At 29.9% G+C, this 25,270-nt stretch overlaps 2 protein-coding genes across 2 annotated transcripts in view; both read right to left on the minus strand.

Moving 5' to 3' along the window:
* Positions 1–513: 513 nt before the first annotated feature.
* The window catches only part of Snmp2 (Sensory neuron membrane protein 2), a 30,692-nt gene continuing 5,935 nt past the window's right edge, over positions 514–25,270 (minus strand). Inside the window, exons 2-9 of the mRNA XM_077446434.1 lie at positions 17,431–17,588; positions 16,967–17,108; positions 16,233–16,475; positions 15,939–16,156; positions 15,446–15,642; positions 3,575–3,693; positions 3,101–3,226; positions 514–2,085 (exon numbers count right to left, since the gene is read on the minus strand). Coding sequence (XP_077302560.1) covers positions 1,912–2,085; positions 3,101–3,226; positions 3,575–3,693; positions 15,446–15,642; positions 15,939–16,156; positions 16,233–16,475; positions 16,967–17,108; positions 17,431–17,588 — 1,377 coding nt within the window. The 3' untranslated portion in view covers positions 514–1,911. The remainder of the gene's footprint in view (positions 2,086–3,100; positions 3,227–3,574; positions 3,694–15,445; positions 15,643–15,938; positions 16,157–16,232; positions 16,476–16,966; positions 17,109–17,430; positions 17,589–25,270) is intronic.
* LOC143922973 (uncharacterized) lies at positions 4,466–6,627 on the minus strand. The gene has a single exon (XM_077446435.1). It carries the CDS (start codon positions 6,407–6,409, stop codon positions 5,504–5,506), a length of 906 nt encoding a protein of 301 aa, XP_077302561.1. The 5' UTR covers positions 6,410–6,627; the 3' UTR covers positions 4,466–5,503.

Here is a 25,270-nt window from a genome sequence, read left to right on the forward strand (position 1 = left end):
AGGTGATTATTTTTATAATAATAGAATATATCTTGTTGCTATAAATCATTATTGGTGTGTTCAGAATTATCCAAGTCGATATTGAAACTTCGTGGATATTCATGAAGCTATTTTATTACCTATTAAAGTATTTAATTTTTTTATTACAACAGACTTATTAAATAAATCGACAAAATTTATTTTTAATCAATGTACGTATGTACGAATTTATGTAAATATATAAATTTTACTATACATACGTACATATTGATCATTATTTAATATTGCTGTCGAATCTTTGAAAATTATGAAAAATAAATGTAGTTTTACAAAAATATTTATTTGGTGAAATTATAGCGTTTTATTTCATACTCGCTTACCAATTCAAATAATACTCCTAGATATTATTATGTTTCAAATAGAATGGAAATCTAATAAGAATATCGCCTCAGAAAAAAAAACCTTGGTTTTCTTTTGTTCGCATATATTATTCGTGATTCAAAATTATAAAAAATGTTTCCAAATATTAATTTTATATTCATTTTAATTCAATAAAAATTAAATAACATTATTAAATTTTATTAATTACATTTTTTTTGTTTTTTGCAAATCATAGCTATGTACATAAAAAAACATATTTGATATTATCTAGTCTAGTCACAATAATATATTTCGTTAATAATAAATAATAATATTTTTTTACATTTTGAATAATTGGAATAATATAATTAATAAGTAGCTATTGAATTAACAATATTTATATAAGTTTAGTCACAGATGAAAAATAAATTATTGTTATACATATATTAAATATATTGTAGGCACACAATTTGTATAAACGATATACATATGTATATGTACATATGTACATATGTCTATATGTATCTAAAGTTTGTTTTATCTCCTTTTTATTATCTTTTTTTTTAAATATACCGCAAAGTTGACAAAGCTACATATTATATGTACATACATAGCGCTTTTCGATAGCTGAAAATGCTTGTTTTTTTTAATTACATTATGTAATTAATAATAAAGTAAATTTTAACTGAATTTACCAATTGAATTGTCATTTTTTTTTTTTGACAATAGAGTTGCTTTCGGCAATTTTTTAATTGCGTTTGGTATATTGTATTATATTTTTATGATATAAAGACGAAAGTCTGTTTGTTGACTAGTATTACATTGTATAATATAATACATAATCGAATCGAAAATTAACTGTGTACGGACAAAAGTCACTAACTACCATTTTGTAATAATGAGCTAATTTCTACATATAAAAATTTACATTAAAACAGTTTTTAATAGTGAGTTATTTCTACATAATGTCTACACCTATGTACATATGTACATATATAAAAAATCAATATTGTTGTCTGACAATAGTCTGATAGGTTTATACTTATCTACGACATACCAACCGTTTGGCTTAAATAAGTTTTTTAAAATTCACTTTTATACATATGTACATTTAGCAAAATGTATTATGACAAAACTTCGTAAATCTCAGTAATGATTTTGTATCAATTGGTGATTTTTATCAGCATATAGACGAAATGGTCCAACTAAGGGTATCATGAGATAGTATGCAAAATTGCGTTTTTCTACTTTGAATAAGGTATATTTACATAGTAAATAATCAAACAAAGAAACAATAATTTTTATATGTATACATACAAAGTATTTTAATAGATGTATGGCGAAAACAGCATGTTTACACAAAACTTTTTACATACACATATGTATGTATATACAACATATGGATGCAAATATGCCTAAAATTATTTCTTCAAATTCAAATTTGAGGATAAAAATGAGACAGTGCTGATTGATTTAATAAAATTTTATATAGACGAATAAACACTTTGTCTATACATATACATATTTACATGAATGTGAACGTACATCGATATAGTATTATTTTTTATATAATTATACAGATTTAATATCATCGCTTTTTTTTTTAAAAAGTAATACCATTATAAAAACGATTGCCACTGTCCCACCAACGCCGACCAATACCCATTTTACTATTGCCAAGACTAACAGAATATCAAGTAAACTGGTATTCAGAAAATCAATAAATTCATCTGGTAGTTCAACACCCTGAAAATAGATAAAGTCATAATTTTTATTAAGACATAACAATTTATTATATGTACATATGTATGTAGTCTGTTTGGTATAAGAGAACTACATATGTATGTATGTAGTCCCAAAGCGTAAGAAAAATACAATGAAATTTACAGATATCTAAAATATAAATATGTATATATGTGTTAAACGGTAAACGGATTATTGCGCAAAGTGCCACAAAAATCGCGAATACGGAATATCTGGCACTCGAGTTCTCGATTGATGGAGTTTTTGGATGTCAGATGTTCCGTGATCGAGATTTTAGTGACGTGTGCGAGATCGCTTTTTGCGGAATAATCACCGAACCGTGTAAAATACGGTTCGGTGATTATTGGTCACAAAGCGCTATCCCAAAAGTCACTAATATCTCTATAATGGAACATCTGGCAGCCGAAAAGTCCATCACGCTAACGATAACTATCATACTAACGAGAACTCGAGTTCGAAATATTCCGTATTCGCCAATTTCTTGGCAAAAATTGTCTTTTGGGCGATCGCAATCCAATTACCCCAAAATACACATCGAAAATAGGAAAAAAATAAAATTAAAATGGCAATTATTTTCTGGGCGATTGCATGTGTAAACAATAGACTCGCCAGGGTGGAACTGCAAGTGCCTAGACAATAGACACATCAATGGATTGTCCTTTATAAGGATGTACACACGGTAGATCAGATTAATCTGGAGTGAGCGGTGGTTACATGTAGACCTCCCGAATCGTTGAATAAATGCTGTGAAGCGACTTTGGCCTTTTATTTGTATCCTGAACCCACCCCTACGCAACAATAGTAATAATAATACTGCTATTTCATTATCTTTGTTTTTGCTATTCACATTAGGGCATTTAAATATTTAGAAAAATTAAGTTTATTTTTTAAAACTATTTATGTACGGATTTTTTGTGTATATAGAACTAAAATATGTATGGATTTGTATATTCATATTTCAATAACTACTTTAAAATATTAACTAATGTTTACATACCTCATCTATCCACATGAATGGCATTAGAAGAGTGGTTAAATGATCAGTGGTAACTACATTCTCCAATTTTCTTATGAACATATTGAACTGTACTCGTTTTCCTCCACGAAGTGGTGTTCCAGTATTCTAAAATTCAATGGTTGGTATTTTTTTAAATTATTTTATTTGTAATTATCTAATACTTACATATGTATGTGTAGTAGTAACAATACAACATTATAAAATCTTTTTTTTTTCAATAATACATACATATATGGGAACAGTAAAATGCCTACCCAAACAGATAAACAGATTCAATATCTGTTTATTTGAATTTCCATTAGTTTCCGAACAACGCTGATTTACAAATATTAAATGTTTATTTATTGGACAAATTAAATTAAATTTTGATTAAAATTTATGCACCAGTGGTAATGACATAAATAATAATCTATTCGTCGTTGTTTGATATGATTTTAAATAAAAAATACTAACCGGTTCTATGTCTAGGAAAATTCTATGTAAATCTTTATCTGGCGAAAGTCCATTAACTCCTGATTGATATTCTTCATCTGCGTCAAGAAAATGTGGATATGATAGAACGACATGAGAATCTACAATAAAATATGCATGTATATTATTAAATGAATTTATTAATATTGACGGAAAAAACCTTTTTTTTAGAATTCTAATTTAGTTTATGTCATTATAAGATATTTGCAAAAGAATCACCTGTAACATTACGGAGAGGTTATTTAACGATTAACAAAGTATAAAAAATCATTTTATTTATAGTATGATATATAAGTTAACTCGTCAAATATAACAATAACTAAAATTTCGAAAATATAAACAAGCAAATTGCAAAAAAGATACCAAAATAATAGCAGAAATTTTAAAATAATATACAGAAACGATTGCGTGTGCATACAGATGAAATATGTGTTTAGATTTGTGCTCATATTTAGTTTACTGATTTAAATGTGTTTTAATAATACATACAAAATAAGATATTTAAAAGTTGTTTGTGCATATGTATGTACATACATATGTTGTTCGCTTCGAAAATAATAAATTAATTATAAAATAAAATAAAGTATCTTAAAGTGATCAACAGCTGAGCATATTAAAAACTTCCTGTTTTGTATTTTTTTTACACAAAATGCACCTGTTCATATGATAATAGATTCGTTTATTGGGTATCATCGATATCAAACCATACTCGTTTCAATGAAAAATTCGCAATGTGCTCCATAGGGGTGCTAAAATCGCAATAACAATAATGCAAAGTCGCGCTTTTGCTAAAAACAATAAGTATGTATGTACATATGTATGTAAGTGCAATTGAGAGGGAAAGTAGGATGAGGAAAAAATACAAATACTGGTTTAATTTGTAGGAGATACAATTTTTTTTTAAATAATTTTAAGTCCATGTGATTATAATTATTTAAGTTTTATATGAAACTAAGTAAATCTAAGGTTCTTAAATTATACAGTAATACCACAGTGGTTCAGAAATCGTCTTGATGTTTTCACTGCCTCATACAGCATTGTCAATCAATGTCGTATAAACGGCTTCCAAATATGTATGTATTTTATAAATTGGTTAGAGAGGCACATTGTGCAACGGGACACAATAATAATTTAAAAATAAAATAAAATATGTCAGGTATCAAATTTACGTAAAGAAAAATTATGCCGGCGGCGCATTAATATTTTACAACATATTGAAAATTTTTTAGGTCGGAAAAAAAAACTATTTTGTCGACCTTCATCTCATTTGTATCACTTTCATTATTTTTATGGCGCTTTTTCGGCCTTATTTTTATACAATTATGGTTGTTCATGTTTTAAACAAATATTGATTTCGAATAATTTTAAATGATAAAAAAAATTGTATCAAAATTGGATTTACGAAATATATGTATATGTAGGTTAGGGTAATGATAATAGTTTATGATATATAAGTATTACATTTAATTGAGACTTGACTAGCTCGAATGGCAATATGGAAATAAAGGTAAACGGATTATCCCGCACATTGCGATCGCGCACACGCCAATCGTTGCCACGAAAATCGCGAATACGGGATATCTGGCATTCGATTAGTACGATAGTTTGCGAGGGTAACTCTCAGGCAGATATTCCGTGATCGAGATTGTAATGAGTAGTGCGATATCGCTTTGTGCGGAATAATCTCCGGACCGGAAATAAAATCATCTATATAAATATACATATGAACATTATTATGAGGCTCGTAATTTTACATGGATTCAAATAAATCGAGAACCACTTTAATACTGAATACAAATGTATGAAAATAAGAATAGTGCATTTTCATGCCTGTGAATCGGTCTCTTCACTTTTCATATTCTGGAACGAAACTTGAATCAACCACGAATACAAATACTGACAGGCCACCTTTCAATGTTCAAAATTGTACTTTTTGAATTCGCTTTTGTATTTTAACGGCGTGCTAGTGATCAGAGTGCCGAAACTGAATATGGGCTTCAATCCTAAAGGCTTCAGCTTCGGCGGCGGTGGTATCTTCAAAGTGGTCTTCTTAGTGGTGATCGGCGTCGTCATCTTCAACGTCGATATCTTCGGCGTCGTCATCTTTAATGTCGCCGTTGTAGTAGTCGGCGTCATCTTCAGCGTAGACGTCTTCGGCGAGGTCATCTTCAGTGTCGTCGGCGCCGTTGTCTTAGTCGTCAACTTCGAGGTTGTCGTCGTGACTTTAAATCGATTCGTCGAGTATATTTTGATGGTAGTGGGGGTCGTCGTCGTCGTCGTGATCGGAAGCAGTTTGTCGATGTCGAACAGAGTTGACGATTTGGTGGTGGTTTGGTTGCGGTCATGTTTCACCGATTTGATAGTGGTCTTGGTGTTGTCGAAGCAGCCGTCTATGTAGCTGTAGACGTGAGGTCCGTTGCAATATAGGGGGTAGACGGTCCAGGCACTGAAGCCGTCTCCCGAGAGACGCGTGTGCTGCTGGTGGATGTAGAGGGCACAGTCCAGGTCGTCTGAGATGTCGTCGTCGGTGAAGCTGGAGCAAGGGAGACCGCAAGCTCCACCGTCACACCAATAGCGATCGCTGATCTGGAAGAGGCCGTGATCCGCGCTCCCGTCTCCGTTCAGCCGACCCACGGCTCCAGTGTCGTAGGAGGACTCGTGCTGGGCAATGCAGACCCAGGTGGCTGCTGGGGGCGCACCCCCCAACCGGGCGGCCAACTCTTGAGCAAGTTCGCACCTTTCGTACAAGCGAGCCCCCACTGTTCGCCCCCACAGCGCCAGCGAAGCCGTCACTATCACCAGCAGCCGCGACACCATGGCGTGCACTCACTTGACCAGAATCACATGCAAGCCTTATAAAGCAAGGCCTTTGCCAATCCCCTCCCCTCTCATATCAATCACCTCCTCCCCGACGGCTTCTACCCCAAACGTGCCACCGAAAAACTGCTCCATATCAGTGGCGATGAACCTTTTTTTTAAGATAAAAAAAGCTGAAGCTCGAGGTCAGACAGTTGCCTTATGCCAGCATTATACATAGCTATGTAAGTAAGCAGCGTGCGCTCCTAGTAGTGTTTCTAAATACCCGGGATCAGTCCCGGAAAAAAAGTATCTATAAACAATTAAAAAAACCGGGTCTACCTCACGGGCCGGAATATGAAATCCTGGAAAAGGCAAATATTGGAAGGCAAAGATCAAAAAAAAAAGGGTGCATGGTAAACGGTACATACTCACTTAATTTGCGCGAGCAGGATACAACAGGAACAAGAGGAACACGCTTTTCTTCCCGTATTAATGTGCGCGCGCAGAATACGGGAGGAAAAGCCTGCTCCTCTTGTTCCTGTTGTATCCTGCTCGCGCAAATTAAGTGAGTATGTACCGTTTACCATGCACCCTTTTTTTTATCTTTCGACTTAAGATCTTTCGATTTTCGATCTTTGCCTTCCGGCATTTCACATTCCGGCCCGTCACGGAGACCGGGAATAATCATACGTCCCGTTGTTATGTGTTTTGCCTAAGATAAAAAATCTAAAGTTCAAACAGTTGCTATGTAAGTAAGTGTTTCTAAATACCCGGGATCATTCCCGGAAAAAAAAGTCAATATAATTAGAATAACCATACGTCCCGTTGTTATGTGTTTTGCCTGTTGTTTTCATAAAGTTGATTGATTTGTCCTTTTTAAGATAAAAAATCTAAAGTTCAAACAGTTGCCTTGTGCCAGCAGTATAGCTGTGTGCTCCTATTAGTGTTTCTAAATACCCGGGATCATTCCCGAAAATTCATCATCAGGATCGTTCCTGAGAAAAAATGTCTCTATATAATTAGAATAACAATACGTCCCGTTGTTATGTGTTCTGTCTGTTGTTTTCATAAAATTGATTGATTTGTCTTTTTTTTATATTAAAAAATCTAAAGTTCAAGTATAAACAGTTGCCTTGTCCCAGCATTGTATGTATGTAAGTAAGCAGTGTGCGCTCTAGTTCAGTTTCTAAATACCCGGGATCATTCCCGTGAAATTCATCATCAGGATCGTTCTTGGGAAAAAACATCTCTATATAATTAGAATAACAATACGTCCCGTTGTTATGTGTTTTGCCTGTTGTTTTCATAAAATTGATGGATTTGTTCCGTTTTGTCCGTCCATTGAAATGCATACACGATTTTTTTTTTAAATCGCTTTCTGCTATTATTTTAATTATAACTCTTTTTAAATAACTGTAAAATACAACTAAATAATATATTAAATTTTTTATCTCGTTTCATTTTCTTCTTTAAAAGAATCGTGTTTTCTATAGGGGTTGCAATGCACCGTCAATTTTCATAAACCGGTAAACGATAAATAAAGTGTCCTACTACTGGTATACCGGTATTTACCGGTAAATGAAAAAAAAAACATTTTTTGTGGATTAGATAACTGTATGTGGTTACTTGTTCTAAAAATGTTAACCAAGATTGAATCATAAATATTTAAAAATAAATTGCAGGTGAATAATGTCATATAAATGCTGGGAAATATGGTCACCCTATATATTTAGATTTCCTACGATGGAAAATTTACGTCGTATCAAGGAAACGTTAAGGATAATAAAAAAAAATCATCGATTTATCTCGACAAAACTTTCAAAAAAAAGTTTCATTTCAAATATTCCAACTGGGGCAAATTGTTAAAAGTGTATTTGCGCTTGTAGAGATATAAGTTACTAATTGAGTTGTATTCGAATATGAATGACTTAGAACGCCAGTTGGAACATATTACAACTGGAAATAAGCATAGAATGTAACATACATATGTACATAACATCTATGTACTTACATATGTATGTATTTATTATCTATGTACATATGTATATAAAAATCTTATTTATTAGTTTTTAAAATAACTCATATTTATTAAAAAAAATATTTTTAATTAATATTTATTCTATATTAAATATTTTTAATATAGAATAAATATTATTTTTTTAAAGTAAATATTTGAACTGTTGAATTACATGCCCGATTTCAATGTATCAATCGAAATGCGTTGTACAATGAATTCAATTTCGAATAAAGAAAAAGGGTTTTGTACCATTGTGACATTACGGTCCACATTGAATATATCAATAATATAAAAAAAACGACAGATATAATACATACGTGAAATACACCATCAAATATTATAAAAAACAAGGGTTGAAGGTTCAAGTAGATGAGAGATGTTTATTAAAGGTCAAAAGGTAAAAAGGTAGAGAAAAATAAATCCAGTTGGAGAAAAAAAAAACAGTTTCATTGGAATTATTTTTCTATTATAATAGAAATGTGAAATATTATAGAAACCTTTTCAGAAAGAAAAAAATAAAATAAAACAATCTTGCATTCGATCACAATATCTTCCACTAATTGGATAGCTTCGCTTATAGACAGTAAATAATTCAAGGTTTTTCTAAATCATGTATAGGTTTACTTTCGATTTGGAGACTTTAAAATTTGTTTAATGCATACATCAAATTCTATTAATTCATCTCGAAATGATCTATTCGAAAAAGGGACATGGGATAAATAAAATAAAAATAATTTTGTAAAATCGGACACGCATTTGGCAAGCCCCATAGGCGATGACATACATATGTATATACGTAGATTAAAATGTATGTATGTATGTATGTAGATGAAAAAAAAACAAAAAGTGTAATTAAAAATAAAAATAATTGAGCATTTGTGAAAATATGTAAAAAATATACATATACACATATATATATATATATATATATATATATATATATATATATATATATATATATATATATATATATATATATATATATACATGTATATATAAGTGTATGCGGGTATAAATGGATTTTGAAAATATACAGCTAATAATCAATCAAAATAATACACACGAAAGTGTTAATTCATGTTAAAGTAAATGATAATCTAAAATTTTTAGAAACTATTTACATAAAATATTACTTGCGTCAAATTAGCATCTAATGTACAACTAATTTCCTGGATGTCCATCAATTGTAATTACGTAAACTTTTATATGCTATAGCAATTTGCTGAATATTTCCATAAAGCCTTCGTTTTCCGCGAAGGCACGATGTCTCATGAGCACTCGAATACACTTGATTTATAATACAATTCTCGGCAATATTCAAAGATACGCGGAAAAAACAATTAAAAACCCTTCTGACGAGATGACAACATTTTCAAAATAGTAAAAATTTAAATTTCCAATTCGGCGAATTGCGCGCTCTAACCGCAAATCGTAAAATAAACAAAATCAATATGTATGTGTATATTTGTATGCGGACAGATTTTCGCTTATGTATCCAGCCGATGATTTACACTCACGATTAATGAGGAATTTCCGAATAAATAAAAACACGGCCATAGAATATGCACACTACATATATCTTAATTTTAACCCCAAAGTGACTACGCCCCCGTTGCATATGAATTTTCGACCCACGAAGGCGTATTTCAAAAAAAATTTACCGAGAGAGTTTTGAATGTACATGTACATACATATGTACACGTATGTACATACATATATGAAACAAATACATACGTGTCCATTGGAACTGTACACGTACGGTAAGCATATATTTTTAGAGAAAATAAAGGACATATGTAGAATGCATTTTTTATGTTATAAAAGGCACAAATATACTTTTTTTCCCTGATGTTATTATTATCATTTTGTTTCGCTAATTTTTCACTTTATCACCTTTATAAAGATTGGTTTTCTATCTCAATTTTTTTTCTATCTAAACGAATCAATTCACGCATTCAAAATTTAAAATTATAAATTTTTTATGCTCCTATTTTATAATAAACTAGCTTTATTACCCGGCTTCGCTCGGTATTTGTAATATAAACCGCTTAAACATGACTCATCTAATAGTGAACATTTTATTAAATTTATTTGAATACTATATATGTATATAGTAAGTCTCTTATAAAAAATTATATGTACACCCCCGGGGTCTGCGCTTCCTCCCTCCCTCGGCGCTTACGCCCCCGGAAACTTCGAACCCTTTGAATCGGAAAAAAGCGAATTATTTGTTCGATAACGTCAGAACTGTAGACTGTATTTTTCGTATTGTTGTTGTATTTTTCGTCAGACCGTTGACGAAAAAAAAGGGACATAAATACATACATATACCAACAAATGACGAAAAATACAAAATAGAAGAAAAACTTTAGTGTTTTATATAGTATATGCTATAAACTTAGAAAGCATTTGTTATGTTATAAAATCATTTATAAGTTTAAAACATTTATTATAAAATAATATAAAAAAATTACAATTTTATATGTATCTAATGTATTTACATATAATTTCGAAAGAGACTTTGTATGTAAGTAAATATTGTTGATTGGATAATGGTTGGGAACTTCGAAAACAAGTCAAAATTTCCATGATGACATGGGGACGGGGGACGGGGATGAAAGCCCGGGGGGCGCCGGAGGCTAAGGCCCGGGGGGCGCTGGTGGCGAAAGCCCGGGGGGCGCAGGGGCATTCGCTGGAGGGGAACTGCGTAAACAAAACAGTTTCTATGACGAATTTAATAAAAAAATAAATTAATATTTACTATTAGTTTTGCCATGTTTAAGCTGTTTGTATTAAAAATACTGAGCGAAGCCGGGTAAAACAACTAGTTTATTATACATTAAAAGAAATTTACCGCTTGAATCGGTTCGTTTAGATAAAAACTATATTGAGATAGAAAACCAGTCTTTATAAACGTGATAAAGTGAAAAATTAGCGAAATAAAATCATAATAATAACATCACGCAAAATTTGTATGTTTGTGACTTTTAAAATTCGCTAGATAATCAATTAAGCATTTAATTAAATCATTAAAAAGCCACAATCAATAGGCAAAGCATGTGACTATTTATTCCTATAGTCACTTTTGACATAGCAATATGTATTAGATTTTAAAGACTGTAAAAACCAAAAAACTGTAAAACTTGCGCATTTTTGTAAATGCTCACATCTCATGAACAAAAAGAAATCAAATTTAGTAAAGATTGATCTTCGCTCCGGTAATTTTTACTTTTTTTTTGTCGCTCGGATAAAATTTTAGCAATACAGATTTGATAAAATTTATGAATTGCATCTTTGAATATTTTAATGTTGATATTTTTAGCAATAGTCGATATTACAAAATAAAGGACAGAAGAGCAATTTTAGAATATAAATAAATCTAAAGGACAGATCAGTGTAATAAAGGTACATTCATAGAGTTTTTTTTTTGAGGGGAGAAAATACGCTCCTTTTTTAGTGCGAATTGGATATAAAATACGCCTTCGTGAGATAGAATAGGTGTATATTTTGTATATTTGCGTTTCGTCAATCAAACGTTGATTTCAATAGTCGACCTTGTCTCTTCATCTAAACAAGTGTTTGTTGGCCGCGTGAACTTTACATTTTCATACGAAATGCTATGACGAGTTTTTTTTTAATAAAAAAGGAAATGATGACACTGATATTCGTACTCAATGTGTTCTTCAATTAAAAAAAAAGTAAAAAGTGTGTAGATATTTAATCGTGTATCGAAGATACACATTTACACGTACAGAAATACAAACATATAAATATGTACATATTCATATATAAATCTCAATGAATTCAATGAACTCTGACAGCTGTGATTAATTAGTCAGAGTCCAAATAATAATTAACTACCTTGGCATGTCAATTTGGAATATTTGACCTGACAAGCATTAACCTACGCTTACCTGTATTCTTTCCTCGTGCATTATATTATTTAAATATATGTAGTACTCGGCCCGTGTTGGATTAAACTAAATTTATCATCAATATTCACATTGACATACATATGTATATCTAAATAAATTGAAATTTTTAGTTAATCATTACGTTGGCCGGATTGGAGAGTACTATCGACTTTACTGAAAAAAAATCTATGATCTATGTATGAATGTGTTTGCAAATGTGATTGATTTTTCGTATAATGTGACAAATAAATTATATGGGAAAAAATAGTTTTCAAATTTGAAATATAAAACAGATTGCAAAGCGGGTAAATAAAATATATATGTATGTACATACATATATAAAATTAGTACACCGTCGTTAAAAGCTCATTTGAATAATCTTCGCAAATTAAAATATGGTTTTGGAATCAAATCAATCTTAAGCACGATTGCAATCGGTGTATAATTATACTCGTAGTTATTAACTGTGTAATTGTAAATATAAAATATGATCACAATTTGAAAATAACTTATGTTAATAGACATACATATTTATGTACATATTCCTGCAATAAAATGTTAAGTACGTTCAATTAAGTTACAAAATGTTAAATGTTAATTTTTTAAACACGTACATATAATACATATGTATGTAGTATGTACGTATACATATGTATATATATATATATATATATATATATATATATATATATATATATAAATAAAAAAAAATGCAACGCTTTATGACGAACACAAACATTTATTAAAATTATAGTATTTACAAATATTTCGCCTTACATATGTTAATACATACATACATACATACATACATACATATACATATGTATGAGTATACCAGTTTCACTGTCAATTTTAAATTAAATTTGTAAATTAAAAACGTGCATCAATGAACTTGACCTTCGTTAAATTTCATTTCGTATATATGTACATATGTATATATGAAAATATCGAATGTGGAATAGAACAGGGGTGATAAATCTGAGGCATGCGTGCCAAAGGTGACACGTATAAAATTTTTGATAGCATGCGAGGTATTTACAATTTTATCAGTTATATACAGAAAATGAAGAATAAGAAACAAGGCATAGGAAGAAGTAATTAGAACTTGGAAAATCAATTCAGAAATTTTTGACATAAACAATTTTCTTTCCTACGTGAGTTATAATTTTCTGAAATTAATTTTATAAAATCTATAAAAAAAAATATAAAATAAAAAGTTTAAGAAAAACATTAATGATTGAATCCAGTTTGTCATGCGTATCGTTAAAAGTCACGAAATATAAAACAAAAGTTATTTAGCATCGAATCAACAACAGCAAAGATGTCATCAATAAATAATTGTTGCGTATTTTTATATATGTATGTACATTAAAATATATAATTTTGAAAGAGAATTTGTATGTATGTAAGTATGTATATATGTATCTTTGGTTTAGAAATAAAATTTTCTATGACGACGATTCGATTTTTTTTTCGATTCAAATAAATTTAATAAAAAACAAATGAATATTTACTATTAGATTCGCCATGTTTACGCCGTTTATATTACAAATACTGAGCGAAGCCGGGTAAAACAACTAGTATAGAATATTAGGGAAAAAATTTTTATAAATTACTGGTTGGTTTGGTGAGCAATCCTCAAATTCTGGCTGAATTGAACTTCTTGCTTCAAGCCAAATCAGAAATATTAGATACCTCAATTTATTCTCCTCATCTGGGGCACGTACCGATTTGATGGTTTTGTCGCCTGTTGCCAGAGGCATCAAGCTCTTCAACCGGATTTTTAGTTTGGATTTGTTTAATCTGAAATAGACTGACCTGGTTGAGGGATTGCTTAGTTTGGGATCGTAGCATGTACTATTATTATATATTTTTTTGGTTATTTGTTTATGCTTATTTTGTTTTTCATTATGTTTTATTTTATTTTCATCTATTTAATTGTATACTTTTTTCTTTTTTTTGTTTAGCATTGGTGATGACTTGGAACTATGTACTGTGTAATGTCACTATAGCATAATTGTAATAAATAAATAAATGTACTTAGATATAATTTTTTTTCAAAACATTAGATTATATTAAAATTTTAGTTTTTAGATTATTTTTAAAAAGTCTTTTTATATCATATTTTCATTTTTATAAAAACAAATACGCTCATTTAATAAAACGTTATATTTTGAAGGCTTCTTTTATTCCTTCATTGAATAATCCTTGCCACGCTTGGCGCTCAGTAAATAAATATTCATAAATTTTGGCACGCGAACGTAAAATGGTTCACCATCACTGGAATAGAATATTGAAATCAAAAATCCCATGACCTACCAAAAGCCCGTGACCTACCGTTCGGTCAGCGCTGGTACACAGAATACTTTTAATTGAATGACAAAATTTTATTTAAGGTGTTTGAAGTTTTGAAGATTTTTCAAATATTTATTGAAAATCTTATAACTGGAGTATGCAATTTTTACTTTATATATATATGTAGTAACAATAGATGAAGTTTTGTGATGATGTGAAAATTCGAACTCTGGATTTTGACTGATTCTAACTCAGAATCAATCACTGATCACATTTTCATGAACCAGAAAAAAATGTGTATGTGTGTGTGTGTGTGTATTTTGGGAATTTTTTGAACACCGTTACTCCTATCGAACTGAAACTTAGTATCGGTTACTGAAATGCTTATCGATACGACGGGTCCCCTTTTTTAAGTTTTTGGATTCAATTATCTCCCGAACCGTTAAACAGATCAGACTGAAATGTTTATACATGTAATAGAATTATAAATTTTATAAAATAAAATTTTTATCTCAACCGGAAGTAGTACTTTAAATCAAGGTTTTTCATGTTTGTCTCAGAAACCTTTGGGTGTATCGAACTAAAATATTTCAATTTGGCGAACACCCGTCAACCGGAAGTGACAGTTTACTCGTTCGATTGTTTTTATTGTTTACGCTGATGTTATAAACTCATAATCCACAATTAACAACAGATTCCTCCTAATTTTGTATTCCTAACGATAAATCAACCTCTATAAGGACCATTGAATGGAGATGTATAATTTGCATGTTGTGTGTGTAGGAGAGAGAGAGTGAGATTGATTTATTTATATCACGCATATCATACCAAAACAAGGATAAAGCTCCATGGCCCCTTTTTTGAGACAACCGTTAGGTTGTGTTATTCCAATAGTTTGATTCAGACAGAAGCACATGGTACCATTTTCTACAGAAGGAGCTTCTAAAGTTTCCTCAGAAGCGACGTACCTAAATCCTTTGATACCTTGATAAAACACTTTTTTCTCGAAACGAGTTCTCACAGATCTGAAACAGTTGTAACATTAGACCGTTTTTCCCTTTTCTATTATTTTCCTCTTTATATATATATATATATATATATATATATATATATATATATATATATATATATATATATATATATATATATATATATATATATATATATATATATATATATATATATATATATAAATATATACTAATCCGAAAAAAATGCAATGAAACTTGAAAATGTGTTTTTTTTCTCAGTGTACTGCAACTTTATGTCCATGCACTGTATGAATTTATATGTAAGCTTTAGCGAATACACATCCACTCACCTACAAATATCCGAGTTATAAATGAATATATCTTTGTTTTTATACACGCGCGGTGCATATATTGTAGAGTCGGTGCCGTTGATCATGTTGCACGTCGAATCATCACCCGACCAAATCTTCAGAGTGGAACTACCTTCCCATTTAGCGATCCTTCCCAGGTCTTCTATGTTGTCTTTTCCATCGAAAACTTCGTATTTACCGTCGGGTTTTGTATTTTTCTAAGAAAAACAGCCGAATTTAGAATTTTGTGTGTGTTACATACAAAAGAAAATAAAAAAAAACAATGATACGTACATGATTAAACATAGATATATATAAGGAGTTATCATCTCCTTTTCTCAGGGTTTTAATTGGTAGATTACGAATTGCGAGGCAGATTACTAATGGCCGTCCTTTTTCACAAAATTTTATTCCTTCGAATAACAAATTTTTAACTTGCGTTCTTATAACAATGTCCGTTTCACCCAAAAAAATTTCGTCGAGATCTTTGTTCACAGTGTCTAATAAACCTTTTGATTCAGCTACTTGGAGGATTGCCTTTAAAATTTTTAAATATTATTTTCCATTTTAAAGAAAAAGATAATTTTAAACGATACATGCAATCAAAATTAGTCTTCGAGTTATTTTGAATTACAAAGTTTGTTTGTCCTGATATTCGAACATTCAAATTCTCTATTTTTACACCACAGCTTTATTTGCGTGTGCGCGAGTAGGATGGGAGGTCACGTACTCATATGATTCCGCATCTCCTTGCGTGTAGAACATGATTTTATGTACATACATACAAACATACATACATACATTCATTGACGTGTCATTGACATTGACATGTGACATTGTACATAAATGTTAGTTTATACATATAGGTATGTATGTATAATGTGAATATTTAAACTCAAAGACTCATTTTCAAATTAAATCTTATAAAAGTAATAATCTAATTTTAGAAATTTAAAATCAGAACATTGACTTTTGTCTTACAAATATAGTATAAAAAATTAGAAATTAGTATTAAAATTAGTCAATACATTTAATGGCACGTTGAGAATGTCGACTTCGTCGGTTTCCAACAGTTCGCCAGATTTTTTTTCGTCGAATACGAATTTTTGTTGTTGATGATATGTCCAAATACCATCTTCCAAAGATATATCAAATTTTTTTCTATATTGCCTGTAAATATAAACACACATATGATAAAATAACTACATATTTATTTAAGTATGTATAGTAGGTGTGGGGTTTTCATTCACACTTTCACAATACAAATACTGAATGTTGATTAATTGATATGGTAACCAAGTAAACAGATACTATTGTTTCAACGTAAGTTTCTTATATTAACTAACATTTCACTGACGATTCGTAAAAATAATAAGAAACGGGTACCTCGGAAAACTCGGAAACTAGCATTTCATTTTCTTGATTTGGGATTTGCATCAAAAAATGATTAAATTTCACAATTTTAATTCGATAAATTAAGCATCAATCATACTTATAAACATAAGGTCCAATTTCTGTAAGGTTCGGCTTTTTTCCAGCTATAACTTCATCTTTGTTTGTAATGTTGAAGATATACACTTTGAAATCTAATGGAAATGGCACTTCTTCCCATCGCTCGTACGCCTCGCTTCCCTCTTCTAAGACAACAGTCTGAAATCATAATGAAAAACATTTTCCGTTTAATACGATTGCACTTTTATATACCTAAATATACGATCAATAATTTAAACTTAATTTTTAATTTTTTACAATAAAATTAGGATCATTCAATAATATTTTGAAAAAAAAAAATTCTGTAGCTTTTCTAGTTTCATAACCTCTTTATTCGGTTTTTCGAATTACAAATATGTACATATGTTACACCGAATCCGTGAAATTGTCTATTACACGCATTCGGCAAGAGAATTGCCGAATGCAATGCAATCACGTTGCCCAGTTCACGGATTTGGCAAATTCTTTGGCGAATGCGTGTATTCGGCAAGAATTTGTCTGCTCAAAGCATGGAGTCGGCAAATAGACAGCAGCGCTCCGGTGCTGTTTTTTAGAACTGGACAGCGTGGACAAATGTCAAAGTGACAGCTGAATAAGGATGTTTAATTTACATATTATTATGTATAATATGACTACATACATATGTTTCGATCATCTCATATGACTTATACATAAATTAATGCCATTTTTATACATTTTGATCAATATTTTAACAGTGAAACATATGTATGTAGTCAAATTATACATAATAATATGTAAATTAAACATCCTTATTCAGCTGTCACTTTGACACTTGGTTATAATATAACACGCTGTCCAGTTCACGCATTCGGGAAAGAATTTACGGAATCCGTGAACTGGGCAACGTGCTTGCATTTTTCACGCATTCGGCAATTCTCTTGCCGAATGCTTGTAATAGACAATTTCATGGATTCGGTGTAACACATATACATATGCATAAGTTCTATATTAAACCCAGCATATAATTTTTATCAATTTTAGCATTTTATTTGCATATATTTTTAGTAGAAATAATTTTCAAAATATGCACATATAATTTAAAGCGGACACAATAAGTATTAATTAAAAAATAATAATATGGAAAAATACAAGGACAAATATGTACATATATAAATACAAGAATTTGAAAAATTAACTTAAAAATGATTAAAACTGAGTATTGAACATGTTTCCAAAAATTACTCTTTTAAGCTATTACTAAATCAAGAGTCCACCCCATAAAATCGAAAACCAAAACAAATCTAAAAATGTCGAAAACCAATTTCCATTATTTTGATCATAGAAGTAGACGGATTTAAATGGAATCAAAGAACTTGGCTTCCCGAGTAAAATGTTTACTTAGACCGTTTTTGCCATTGTTTTATGTCCGAAATTTCTTACTATAATATTTTTAAAATTAGTTCCATATATGTATATAAATAATCAAAGGGTTAGGAAGATTATAGTGATTAAACTGATTTATTATAGTGTTACTTCTTTAGCAAAAATTATTATTTTTTTAATATTTTTAGCATCCATTCGCATATTTTACGATTTTCGCACAAGTTAACATCTATTGTGAATTTTAACATCTACCGCAAAATGCTAAAATAACAGGTCTCTATACATAGACATTTGTACATAAATGTTAGTTTATACATATAGGTATGTATGTATAATCAATCGATTCGTCATGAACATGAGAAGATTTTAAACATGCAAAACCATATGTACTGGGCGTTTCCTAATCGAAAATTATTATTCAATTACAGTCACTATTTAACTGCGTATTATACCTTCATATACATATGTACATATATACAACCTTTAACTTGAGTAACGTATTATTATATATATATTAGCCAGCATTATGGCTTAATAGCCAGCAGTATGGCAAAATAGTCAGCAGTATGGCTTAATGGTAACGTGTATATTTAGCACCAAGTGGGTTCGATCCGCCATACTGCTGGTTAGATTTGGGGGTATTTTTGACTCCAAATCGATCGTTTCTTATCAGAATTTGCCAATTTTATCCGATCTTTGTTGAAACGGTTCCTCAAAATTGGCAAAACATCATATTTTCTGCTGTCACAAATCTTCTGTATTTATTGTGTGTATAATTTGTAAAAATTATGTACAAAATCTAAATCCATAAATGTCTCAAAGGATTAATTCTGTAATGAATTGTTATTTCGTGTTCTTCAGCTTCTGGAAATACAGTGATTGATGTAGTAATAAAATACTGCATTGTTTGTAATTAATTGTCCAAGAAGGCGCATTGGGGTCCTCCTGTCAAGCCTTCCTGGTATATATCTATGTAAATAATAAAATAAGTATGTACACAAATACATACATATGTATGTACATATACTTGGTCTCGAGTGACGCCTCCATTTCCTTATGAACTTTGTTTTTTATCAAATGATGCATGTACTTATAGACTGCTCATGAAATAGTTTAGGTTGAGTATAGGCCTTATAAATTAATATTCATATATGAACACATTTTTGATTTATTTAATCTAAAAATAACTCTCAATTAAACATAATACCCCGTCCCAGCATTTTCTCAGGTTCTTAAATTAGTTCTGGGACTGACGACTGTCCAAAAAATATTTTTAAATAAAAATTCAGGCTACTCTCAGTAACTTGAAGTTAATAAGTGATGAGTAATCTTTGAAAAAAAATATAAACGATCGATTTTCAATATGTCGTTTTTAAACTAAGGGACTGGATGAATTCCGTTGGATTAAAAATGGGCAATAGAAAACGTATTCACGTTCACTTTCAAATATACAAATATATATATATATATATATATATATATATATATATATATATATATATATATATATATATATATATTTATTTCTTCACGACTACGTTTGTTAGCTTTGACCAGACGTCCTCAACCTGTGTGCGTTTCACGCGTCGATAATTTAATTTATATATTTAATATATGCCAACCTTGGCGAACTGTTAAGTGCTTATTATTTATAATGCGTGATGACCGTTTGATTTATAATTACGCATTTGTAGCCATGACGAGGACATCTTCACATCAAACTAAATTACTGTCGTGATGCGATGTTGGGGTTAAACGAAACCCCTGGTCATTCGTTTACGACAATCCGGTTCTTCGGGTTGGATTATTTCGTTTTCAATAGGTCAAATCCAGTTCGATTTGCATACCATTTGAATTTTTCGAATGCAATTTGAATAAAGTGTATAATTTAGTAAACCCTTGATTCGCCGTTCTCGCGCACAGTCGTTTAGATTATTATTCGGTGATGTTTCACCAATAGTGTGCCAAATGCATTTTCGTTGAAATGCACATTTACGTCAAATAAAAAAATATTCCATATATGTTTAGATGATATATCGGTGAATTTATTTTTGCTTTGATTTTTACCTCAAAACTTTCGCAAGAATTGTGTTTTTATTATACAATTATAGATTTACGAATGAATAGGGCCACCGAGAGCGAACCCAGACCCTGGGAAAATAATAATTTATTATTATTTTTTATTATTTTTTCTATTTTTCATGGGGTTTTATTTAAAATTTTTGAAAATCGAATATTCCAACTTTTCAACACGTTAAATAGTTATGAAAGTAATTATTAATGTATTATTTAAATGTCAAAATTAAATCTTATCTAAATATCTTAAAGTAAGCACCGCAACAATTTTTAAAAGAACATTTTGCAATGTTTTTTATAAAAAACTTTTCAAAAATTGTATAGATTTTAATATGAGATATCGAGTGAGTGTTTTTATTTATTTTATTTTTTAAAAACAGAAACAGACAGCATTACAACGAATACTAAAAAAGTTTCTAAAAATAATTTATGACAATGAAGTAAAATAAAAACAGCTTAATGAAGAAAATCTTTGAATAGTGATAAACATAAGCTATGTGGGGTTATAATAATAATTACTAAATAATAGAAATTTAAAGTAAGAAAAAGAACAACAAAATGGAATATATGTATATACATATATCTAATATATAATTTCGAAAGAGACTTTGTATGTAACTATTTATGTATGTATGTAAGTATTTTTGATTGGGAACTTCGCAAACAAAACAAATGACGACAATTCAATTGTTTGAATATTCTATTTTTTTCGATTCAAATAAATTTAATAAAAATACAAATGAATATTTACTATTAGATTCGCCATGTTTACGCTGTTTATATTACAAATACTGAGCGAAGCTGGGTACTACATACATATGTATATGTATATATATATATATATAACCGAGTGAAGCTAATTTTATTTTATTTTTTATTTTTACATACTAGGTAACACATATTGTGAGATTATTTTTAATACATTAGTACTTAAAATTTTTTATACAATAGAATAAAAATGAAGACATATATGGAGAATCATTAAATTTGCAAATTTGCGAAAAATTCCAGTACCATTTATTAGATTCAGATAAATAATGAAGTATTACGGAGGGATCTAATCGGACATTGGAATAGAATCTTGCTTAATAAATAAGGACTATCAAGTATATAAATCAATAGTTGAAACAAAAATTAGATAGTAGATACATTATTTGCTCTCGGCTCCTGATTATTATTTTTTAAAATTTATTCTCGTTGTGATTTTCTCCATTAATAACATGGCTCTCGGGAATTTTTTCTCCCTCTTATCAGTCCTGCATGGTTATAAATAGTGTATGTGATTTTACATTCTCAAGAACAATTGGATAATTTGATTGATATTTTTATTTGTTTAACAGAATTTAAATTTAACAATTGTTGATAAACATACTAGGTAGTAAAGTTATTGTTTTATAATGTAATTACTTACCCGACTTAATAACGAAATAACGACTTCAGAAGTATACAAAAAAATATAATACTTATTATAAACACTACTTTGGAATATGCGAGATATCATTTTTTAAATAATATTCTTTGCGTATGTAGTAATTAATGCACACAAAAAAAAAATTATTTACTTTCTCTAAGCTGGGGCAGGCTATTATTTACTGAAGTTTTTTTTTATTCTTGAATTACATATGTATACATGTGTATTTGCATAATATTTTAATTTTTTCGTATATAGATAGCACTGCTTATTTAAAAAAAAAAACACGGACGTCACTACAGGGAATATTTGTAGCAAGATTGTGTGATTTATTGTACTTTTAATGCAAACACTGATTTCCAATCATATATAATATACACTATATTATGTCAATCAATCAGATACCTTATCATTTATATACGTATCTGTTTATGTGACTGAAATATAACAAAAATCAAAAATATTGATAGCCTATCTCTTTTCACAAATAACTTATTTTTGGAAAGTGGTAAAATTTGAAAGAATTTGTTTTGGATTAAAAAAAACTAAGTGATTTTTAATTAAGGTAGTCTGCATAATTGTTTTTTATAAAAGTTGACATATCTAAAAAAATAATTAAAAAGCAACCATGTTATAAATTAATTTTCTTGTGGAAGCTAAAAACTTTTTCTTCATTATTTTCTTCTGCTACCAATCGTTGAATATGCTTTCGACGCAAGTATTTGAATGTCTCCATTACACCCTGATCCATTAGTTGTATTGTAAATATTTCGTAAATCTGATTTAAACAATCTGTGGATGGATGCGATGGTGAATTGTGGGGTAAAAAAAAAATTTCTCCACTTTTATATAGTTTTGATATTTTTCACTTCTGGAATAAGCTGATTTTCATTCATTTTTTTAAAAATTTCACCATTCGTCCAGGTTCTTTCTGTTGATCATATTCAACCGGAACACTTTCAATGTATTTAAAGCACCTGGGATCGATCCGCAAGTTCTGCAGCATTACCCACGAGTTCAACGTTCAAGCCCTGCACAAATATCTCGCATTCCATCACGTACGAAAGCAGACGGAATCTGCAATGTGCTACGCATTATTTTTATTTATAAAGATCAGGACAATCGAAAATCCAACTAAGCTATTTATAAAAAAATTAATATAATATTTAAAGCGGTCAAATAGATTTTTTTCGTTCATGCTATTTACAAGTTGAAAATATCGCTATTTGTCTATATTCGTGTACGAAAATGTGACTATATATATATGTCACAGCTATGAAAAAAGGTTTAATTGATTTTGTAAATGAAATTTTGAGAAGCAGTGCGTAATACAATGATAAGTGTATAAAAAAATCCTTTCCTCAGACTTGACCGGATCATAAACGATTCAAAACAGATAATGTCAGGATATCTACACACATATGTATCTGTATGTCTTTACTAATAAAAACTTTATACGATTTAAAGACTTGTTGGTCCTTTTTTATGGCAAACTTTTTTGAGTTCACATGTAAAAAAATCTAAAATTCAAGTTGAAAAGATGTCGTATAGAAACATATGTATGTACATACATATATAAAATATCAACTAGATATAGGGATTGCAATTTACATACAGTAAAATTTCATAAACCGGTAAACGATAAATGATTTTCACTAATATACTATTTCCCTATATAATACTGGTATACCGGTATTTACCAGTAAATTAAAAAAAAATCGTGGATTAAATAACTATACATACTACATATGTACATACATATGTGGTCACTTTTCCCAAAAATGTTAATCATAAATATCACTGTTCGACACGAAAAATGGTTCAGAGATGAGATATGATTTTTCTTATAGATCTATGCCCAGTAAACACGAATCTGGTAATAAAAAATTTTGATTGGCTCGAGATTCAGAGATATATGTGTTTTTTAAATCGCGCGATTTTTTTCTATATCTTGGTGTTGTTCGGTCGATGTCGCAAAATCTGTCAATTTCCTGTTCAAAATGAATCTTGGAATCTATAGCCGGGTATTTTATCTTTAATATTTAAAAAACACATATATCTCCGAATCTCGAGCCAATCAACATTTTTTATTACCATATTCGTGTTCACTGGGCATAGATCTATAAGAAAAGTCATATATCGTCTCTGAACCAAAAATAAGTCGTCATTTGTCGAACAGTGTAATTAAAAATAAATCTCAGGTGAATAATGTCATATAAATGTGAATAATAAATAAATTTTATTTTTTATTTTTAACCAAATCACATTTATTTATTTATAATTTGAACCATTTGAGAGTTTCGATCACAATTGAAACAGCCGTCGGATCATATTTAATACGATTCGGTTGCCAGTAACTGTAATCAATCTGAAATAGCCACATGCAATACTGATAAGAAGAGGCTAGTAAAAAATAAAAAAAATATACAAATTCCAGACTTTGAATCGAGATAAGCTTATCCACAATGTGTCATTTGCATCGATTCTAACGTAACATTATGCAGTTATATGCCTGTATATGTACGCAATTCGCGATAAAATGGTAAATTTTGAAATTAACCGGTATACAGGTATTGCAATCCCTACTAGATATTAACTAATTCAACTGTTTCGTTCAGGGCTCAGGAATACAGGAACGTAACGCTCCCACTCGTAAAATAACAAAATGTTCATACCATTTCGTAAACTTTATATGTACATATACATATGTATATTGTTATGCACCTCACACGAATCGTTCAATACTCTCACATAACACTTGCAAATGTAAATAGACAAGAGTTTCAAACATTGACATTGAAAGATGACACCTTTATAATAACACAATGCGAAATATCGACATCATCAAATTCTCGCAGTCTAGATTGAAATAATATGAGTCATATAAATGCCATAATGCATAAATACAGAAACGCTAGACGTTGACATCATCATAAAATCGATGAATATCACACACCACTATTAAACTCTGGCGTCGCTTCTCAGTTTTCACGACCCACATAAAACATTG

Source organism: Arctopsyche grandis, chromosome 2 (assembly GCF_051622035.1).
Source record: "Arctopsyche grandis isolate Sample6627 chromosome 2, ASM5162203v2, whole genome shotgun sequence".
In the NCBI taxonomy this organism is placed as follows: Eukaryota; Metazoa; Arthropoda; class Insecta; order Trichoptera; family Hydropsychidae; genus Arctopsyche; species Arctopsyche grandis.

Coding starts and splice junctions, on each gene's coding strand:
- LOC143922973 (XM_077446435.1), bottom strand. CDS start 6,409: ATGGTGTCGCGGCTGCTGGTGATAGTGACGGCTTCGCTGGCGCTGTGG.